General features: G+C 41.2%; 2 protein-coding genes across 3 annotated transcripts in view; one reads left to right on the top strand and one right to left on the bottom strand.

Moving 5' to 3' along the window:
- Positions 1–446: 446 nt before the first annotated feature.
- Positions 447–4,968, bottom strand: LOC111979317 (peroxisomal biogenesis factor 19). 2 transcript variants are annotated; one of them, XM_070449082.1, is made up of 9 exons: positions 4,658–4,860; positions 3,508–3,581; positions 2,538–2,635; positions 2,154–2,316; positions 1,992–2,077; positions 1,657–1,830; positions 1,370–1,528; positions 1,237–1,281; positions 447–1,125 (listed from the first exon to the last, which is right to left on the bottom strand). In XM_070449082.1, the coding sequence occupies exons 2-9, from the start codon at positions 3,557–3,559 to the stop codon at positions 1,039–1,041; spliced, it is 864 nt and encodes a 287-aa protein (XP_070305183.1). In that variant the 5' UTR covers positions 3,560–3,581; positions 4,658–4,860; the 3' UTR covers positions 447–1,038. The 2 variants fall into 2 exon arrangements, with proteins under 2 accessions (XP_070305183.1, XP_023865550.2); XM_024009782.2 differs by lacking the exon at positions 3,508–3,581 and having other exon boundaries at positions 4,658–4,968.
- Positions 4,969–5,241: 273 nt separating this feature from the next.
- LOC111979316 (myeloid-associated differentiation marker homolog) overlaps positions 5,242–8,242 on the top strand; it is a 25,428-nt gene continuing 22,427 nt past the window's right edge. The window contains exon 1 of the mRNA XM_024009781.2: positions 5,242–5,342. The gene's annotated coding sequence lies outside the window, so the exon portion shown is untranslated. The remainder of the gene's footprint in view (positions 5,343–8,242) is intronic.

Below are 8,242 nucleotides of genomic sequence, written 5' to 3'. Positions count from 1 at the left end.
GTGCACCGCCCTGCGGTACTCCCAATCACGGCCGGATGTGATACAGCCTGGATTCGAACCAGGGACTGTAGTGACACCTCTTGCACTGAGATGCAGTGACTTAGACCGCTGCGCCACTCGGGAGCCCCAATTGGCCGCATGACTGGCTCTGCGGCTGTGGACTCTTATCGATATAACAATGACTTTTGAACCAACATGAAAACTAGAGGTCAAATCATGTGCACAGACCAGTTTACCATCTCTGGTACAACATGGCAGCTATTGGGAAGATATAACTAACCGAGAACCCAGGTAAAGTCTCTAAAATCAGCTAGCCGTCTTATGATTATGTGCCGTCTTATTATTATTATGATTAATTAGGAGGCAAGTTTAACTCTTCCAATTTCTTTTCCTTAAATAATTCAATGACACATTTTGTAAATCTGAACTAGTGGTCAGAAACAACCTGAGGTGTTAGTGTTACTTTATTGATGAGTGGAACTGTGACACTGACTCAACAACCTTTGTTAGGCATGCAGCCCCATGATACAACTCAATCACGCAGCAACTCTTACAACAGAGAAACCTAATATCCCTGCTGTAAGACAATAATGAACATTCTCAAATTCTCAAGAAAAATGTGCAAGGCACTGTTTTAACCAATAGGGCAGTTCAACCAGTCTTACCATGAGGCTAAACAGTGGTGAGTGTAAAAACTGCCAGATAAGTCAAGTGCTAGTCAGTTGAGCTGTGCGTGGGAAAGCTACTACCTGTACTATAAATGACCTGGAAGAGCTTATTATGACAAACCAAAGAAATTGACTTAAAATCAGTTATGTAATGATCAGTGAGTTACTGAAGGGTGTGGTCACATTGGTTTGTTTTGCCACCCTTCACAGTGCTCTTCTATTTTGACACAGAAACATATGTTTGGAGGAGAGCAGTGCACAGTCTCGTTCTCCTCCTTGTCCTTCTGCTCTAGTGATTGATGGTCCTCCCTCGTCAGCCCCGTTGCACACGGCCCAAGCCTGTGTATCAATTGAACTGGCTGCTCTGAGATCACATGATCGAGCACTGATCTGCAGCTCCAGTCCCAGAGGCTCCTGGGAGATTCAGGGATTCCAGGTCAAAGTTTAGGCCAGGTGGCTGATGGGGGAAAACAGATATGGGGTTCAATTTAACGTTACTATACAGCTGCACTAACAAAGATAGGTTGGTAGACAAAGAAAGAGAGTGCAAGTGAGAGGAGAAACATACTGATTCACCAGCCAGCTCTTTGGGTGGTTGGCCCAGGTCTTGTAGCTGAAAATTCAGATAACTCAATCAATATCCATACACAGGAAACCATCAGTGTGGATGACAACCAACAGTTCATGCAAGTTTGTCTCACCTGCTGCATGATTTCCAGAATGCTCTCAAAGCTGTTCTCCACATCTCCCTCCTTCTCAAACTGGCTGCAGATCTCTCCCATGACCCTGTGCTGCTGTTCGTAGCGCTGGAACTGATCTGGGGGGAGGGACTGACGATTGCTGTTCAGCCACTCAGGATACTGCATGAGGAGTGAATGACAATCAGTTATCCAGTTAGAAAGTTGGGTAAAGGGCAAGATATATAAAAAATAAGAATAAGTATAATTTGAGGAAAAACCCAAACATAAGCCAAGAAAAACACACTAACCTTCTCAGTGATTTCTTTGAGAGACGGGTAGAGCACTTCCTTGGAGAGAAGATTCTGCATGATGGACTGCATGATCGGCAGGATGTTTCCATCTTGCCCGCCCCGCTCTCCACCCTCATCTAAATCCAGCCCTTCCAGAGTCTTTGCCAGATCCTCTCCAGCCAATCCTGCACTCTGATTAATAAAAACACAAGAACAGTCTGAAATGCATTGAAGTACAAAGAAAGGGACAGTCCACCAAAGGTCAATATTTTCAGAACATTGTTCAAGGGTGGTGATAACCAAACCTTTCATTACTTATTAAAAAACATCCAAATTATAATCATCTGAACTACCTGTAAGTTGTCTGCATTTTTAGCCAATCCACTGAGGGTATCTTTGAGACAGGAAGTGAATTCTTGTTGGGAGGCTACATCAGTACCTGTAAAAAAAAWATATATATATATATATAACAGTCGGGCACGTAAGAACAGAACTGAAAATATGTGGATGCTTACCAACTTTCCCTGCTGCCTCTGACAATTTGTGAAAGTGTTGCAGCAGCTCAGGTTCTTCCTGTGCGAGTTCAGTCATGGCTTTCTCCCACTCTTCCTTTGCCTGAGAGGCCATCTCACCTTCAAACAGAGCCTCGAAGAACTGACTGTCCTCCAGTAGAGGGAGCTAGAGAGATTTGCATCAACAGGTAAACTCTTGGTCAATTGATCTTCCCCCATTCACAGAGAGAAATGTATAGGGAAGGGTTGACAGCCATTGAGGAGACACTGAAAGATATCTTCTGTACCACAATCAGAACACCAACAACCAGAGTTTTTTATAAGCAAGCACCAGGCAATTGGTGAAGCTAGGGGACATTCTAGAAACCAGGGAAAATATTCACTTACTTTCTCCTCACTGCCCTTGGCTGATGGGGGAGCCATGGCAGCAGCAGGGGCTGGGCCCAAGGTGGCCGAGTTTGTCTTCTCAAAGTCATCGAGCGCACCTTTAATAGAGGAAAGAGAGTAGAAGTGGAGATGTTGTGGCACAGTTATCAGCATTTAGCAGGAGCAGGTCAAGACAAGGTGAAGAGATTGAGCAGGTAGCTAGAGGACAAAGGTCAACTCTTCAACGTCGGGGTCAATGTGCAATTCAGTCATGTATTAGTTGATTATCAAACTCAGTATGATGAGGTCACTACTTCTACTTTAGAAACCCATTTTTTTTAAATATACATTACCACCATTACCATCTCTGATGTTAGGAGTACAATTTCACCAACCTACTGGAATTATTAAAAACGTCAGATTATGATATGGTAATTGCATTAAATTCCTGCTATCAAGATAACAGTAGAGTCTAGTCTGGCAGCCGGCTATACAAAGTGGTATTGGTTACTAGTATGCAATACATTATGAATTCAAATTGGTTATCCAGTTGACATAGACAATGACAGAGCTCTCTGACAATCCAGATCACACTAGCTGTCAACCATAAAAAATAAAATAATAATAATTCAAGGGCAGCTTGAGTTTTAACTTGCTACCACATTTGATGCCGTTCCATTTCTGTCAAATCGGGGTCAAAGCGAACGACAAATTATGCTATAATATATTCCCCCACCGAGCCATCTGCTGCAGCGTTGTAATGCTAATGATGACCCCGTTGTAAACAGCAAAAGCATGAGATTTTGTAAGATAATGCCTGGCTTTCGTTTTGGACTTGGCAGGCAGGTCCAACCAAATTCCACCATCTAAGCTAGCTAAAGTTAGCTAGCTAGCTAACAAGTCGCGTTTTACACCATTCTTTGTATGAATGTATCTTTTGGCAGGCTTGATTACAATCACACTTCACTCAGGGAGTAATGTAAAATCATACTGTCCAATAACTCATCCAGTTCTGTGTCTTGTCCGGCTGATCCTGAAGCCATCTTCTCTATCCAAACAACTGTACTGTAGACGCAGTAAAATGACGTGAGTATAACATGTTTTGTCAGAGTTCACAGTTCCCATTTGTTTTGAACACGGCACAGCTAGGTTTGCAGTGGTAGGGACGAATAGGAAGAACACATTCGTTCCAAAGTGATGAATGTCAAATCATACATCGTCAAAAAGTGAATATGAATAGCAGCTTTGTAGAATTGTTCAATACAATTAAAACAGCAAACACGTTTACCAATAGCCTATGTATACATCCCATCATTTTAGCTGTTTAACTGGATCTTATTCAAATGGTTAGTATTACCAGTGAGCTCATACCATTTAAGGTTAATCTGTAAATCCAAAATTTTTATAAATTATTTTCCAAATCAGTGAAAATGTCCATTCTTTGGTGTCATCTGGACCTTTTCAGACGTCAGGTTATTTGAGGTGACAGAGATGACAAATTATACACAAAACATTCGGAGCACTTGCTATGACATACAATGACCATAATCCATTGCACATCTACTTATCCGCTCTGTTTTTCTTTTATACCTGCTACGGAGAGACCTGAAAATACATGATCTACGTGATTCATAGTATTCAGAAATCATTAAAGTATGCCTTATTTACTTTGAAGAACTACAAAATAGTGAATTTGTCAGACAGCAAAGGCGGCAGCTCTGTAGATATGAGATGACTTGGAATGAAATAATTGTCATCAAAAAAAACAAATGTAGCCTAATATACACAACTGAAATATTTTACTTTAATAATGTGAATAAATTATGGTTAATAAATGACAAGCAGTAAATGTGCAGTCACTACCATCATGGGACTTTTATCAATGGTTTTATTCTGTGTTGAATACAGCATTCAATGCACAAAATCTAAACCGAAATCAAAAACCATGATTATTTTTTTATAATCGAACCGACCTCAAAAGCACTAATCGCTCAGCACTAAGAGGCATGAGAGAATGGAAAATTACCTTCAAGAACTGTAAAAAGTAGTCTGCCTGAATGTGAAACAACAATTATCCACCCTAATGATGAATACACATACCGGTAGGTTAGGAAAAGGGTTGGCGAAAATGATCTCCTAACCTGGTATAAAGTCACTTCGGTTGTAGATGTATCGAAGTGGCGTGTTTTTAGAGTCCCCTTCTACCATGCTCTGACCGTGGATAATGCTCGTCCGCCTGCCGCGTTCAAAACGACTGGGAACTCGGAAATCTCCGACTTCAGTGTGTTCAAAACAACTGGGAACAACAACAAAAAATAGCTCCAACTGGGAAAAATCGATTTGAACGGTCATCCAACTCGGAATTCCAACTCGGGAACTGAGGCCTCTTTCTTGAGCTTCAACTTTCGGATTTGACCTCGTATTTTTCCAAGGTTCCCAGTTTTGAACGCAGCATAACTCCTAGCAGACTTGTAACTGCGTTTGCTTGTCGCACGTGGCTAGTCGAAGCCAAACTCTTCATTGGGACAATAGTGTCACACAGTATGGGTCATAATACTCATAAAACCTAGCGGTCAAACGGGAAATGGTTCCAATAATTTTTTCCATAGGGGATTTTAGAAACACTTAAAGGGCTGTGTTTCGTGAAGGCTTACTCAGGAGTGACGTTTTGATAACTTGTCCGAGGGACATTTACAAGGTTGACTTATCAATATATTAGTCTGTATTTACCCCCACACAAATGTAACGCTAATTAGCTGCTGATGTGGCTATCATGAAGTACAAACGCCATGATGATCTGGACGAGACTGCTGAATCGAGGCAAAGGTATGAATCTCTGGATTAACTATCTAATGTTAGCTTAATGTAGCAATTAATAAATTGTCTACATTTCTTTAAATGTAAAATTCTGTGAACTGTCTTGGGCAAGTTTTTAAGTGACACAATACCTGTTAGCAGGTGTCATCTCAGGAATTTGTAATCTTACATGATGTCTACTTTGATGCTATTTAGCATTTCTGAATCTAAAGAGTAAATAGAGCCGAATATACTGATAAAAGTAATCTTGTCCGAAAAAGATTTACACGGTTATCAAAACGTTACGCCAGGGTTAGCCTACACGTAACACAGTCCTTATTTTAAGTGTTTCTAAAATTCCCTATGGGGGAAAATGAATGGTGTAAAAACTATTGGAACCATTTTCCTGTTTGACCGCTAGGTTTTATGGGTAGTACGACACCGCCACTGTGGGGCTCTATGCTGAAACCATAGAAATGGCGATTCCAAGATGGCGTAGCAGTCGGACGAGTCTTTGTTTTGTCCTGTCCCGTGTAAATAGTCTTCGTATTTTTCGTATACATTTCGTATATATTTTAATTTCACTTTCCATCTAGGAACTGAATATACATTCCTACATTCCGCCTCACCCAATGTGGTACGGACCTGCTATTTTTTTATACTTTAGAACCGTAACCCCAATCAGAAGCTAGCCAGATAACTAGCTACTAGCTAGTAGTCAGTTAGCCACTGCTGCGGTCTTCACCCTCAACTCTACCGATCCTCGACTTCGGCGATGTCATCTACAAAATAGCTTCCAATACTCTACTCAGCAAACTGGATGCAGTTTATCACAGTGCCATTCGTTTTGTTACTAAAGCACCTTATTACACCCACCAACTGCGACCTGTATGCCCTAGTCGGCTGGCCCTCGCTACATGTTCGTCGCAGACCACTGGCTCCAGGTCATCTACAAGGCTATGCTAGGTAAATGCCGCGCTTATCTCAGTTCACTGGTCACGCATGGCTACACCCACCCGCAACACGCGCTCAGCAGGTGATCTCACTGATCCTCCTAAAGCCAAAACCTCATTTGGATGTCCTTTCCTTCCAGTTCTCTCTGCCTGCGACTGGAACGAATTGCAAAAATCTCTGAAGTTGGAGACTTTTATCTCCCTCAACAACTTTAAAAATCTGCTAATCCGAGCAGCTAACCGATCGCTGCAGCTGTACTAGTCCATCTGTAACTACCCACCCAATTTACCTACCTCACCCCCATACTGCTTTTATTTTATTTACTTTTCTGCTCTTTTGCACCAGTATCTCTTCTTGCACATATCATCTCTGATGATTTATCACTCCAGTGTTAATCTGCTAAATTGTAATTATTCGATTTATTGCCTACCTCATGCCTTTTTGCACACATTGTATATAGATTTCTTTTTTTTTACCATGTTATTGACTTGTTATTGTTTACTCCATGTGTAACTCTGTGTTGTCTGTTCACACTGCTATGCTTTATCTTTGGCCAGTCGCAGTTGCAAAAGAGAACTTGTTCTCAACTAGCCTACCTGGTTAAATAAGGTGAAATTAAAAAATAAATAAATAAATAAATAAGAATGAATAGAATGGGCTTTCTAATTCTGGCAATTGACTGGTAAACTCAGGGTACACTTGCAATGGCTGGCCTGGAATTGTGAATACAATAATGTTCAATGGTATTTTTGTATAAAAAAATATGATTATTATTTAACCTTTATTTAACCAGTAGGCTAGTTGAGAACAAGTTCTCATTTACAACTGCAACAGTGCCAAGATAAAGCAACAGCAGTGCGACACAAACAACACAGAGTTACACATGGAATGAACAAACAGACAGTCAAACACAATAGGAAAAAAGTCTATATACAGTGTGTGCAAATTAGGTAAGTTAAGGGAGGTAAGGCAATAAATAGGCCATAGTGCAAAATAATTACAATTCAGCAATTAAACACTGGAGTGATAGATGTTGCAGGAAGATGAATGTGCAAGTATAGATTTTTTTTTTTTTCACGTTTATTTAACCAGGTAGGCAAGTTGAGAACAAGTTCTCATTTACAATTGCGACCTGGCCAAGATAAAGCAAAGCAGTTCACACAACACAGAGTTACACATGGAGTAAAACAAACATACAGTCAATATACAGTAGAAAAATAAGTCTATATACAATAAGCGCAAATGAGGTGAGATAAGGGATGTAAAGGCAAACAAAAAAAGGCCATGGTGGCAAAGTAAATACAATATAGCAAGTAAAACACTGGAATGGTAGATTTGTAGTGAAGAATGTGCAAAGTAGAGATAGAAATAATGGGGTGCAAAGGAGCGAAATAAATAAATACAGTAGGGGAGAGGTAGTTGTTTGGGCTAAATTATAGATGGGCTATACAGGTGCAGTAATCTGTGAGCTGCTCTGACAGCTGGTGCTTAAAGCTAGTGAGGGAGATAAGTGTTCCCAGTTTCAGAGATTTTTGTAGTTCGTTCCAGTCATTGGCAGCAGAGAACTGGAAGGAGAGGCGGCCAAGGAAGAATTGGTTTTGGGGTGACCAGAGAGATATACCTGCTGGAGCGCGTGCTACAGGTGGGTGCTGCTATGGTGACAGCGAGCTGAGATAAGGGGGACTTTACCTAGCAGGGTCTTGTAGAGTACGACTGGAGCCAGTGGGTTTGGCGACGAGTATGAAGCGAGGGCCAGCCAACGAGAGCGTACAGGTCGCAGTGGTGGAGTATATGGGGCTTTGGTGACAACACGGATGGCACTGTGATAGACTGCATCCAATTTATTGAGTAGGGTATTGGAGGCTATTTTGTAAATGACATCGCCGAAGTCGAGGATCTGGTGGTCACTGATGGCTCAGTTTTACAAGGGTATGTTTGGCAGCATGAGTGAAGGAGCTTGGTTTGCGAAAATAGAA

The sequence above is a fragment of the Salvelinus sp. IW2-2015 genome, linkage group LG19 (genome assembly GCF_002910315.2).
Source record: "Salvelinus sp. IW2-2015 linkage group LG19, ASM291031v2, whole genome shotgun sequence".
In the NCBI taxonomy this organism is placed as follows: Eukaryota; Metazoa; Chordata; class Actinopteri; order Salmoniformes; family Salmonidae; genus Salvelinus; species Salvelinus sp. IW2-2015.
This window is presented reverse-complemented; position numbering and strand designations above follow the sequence as displayed.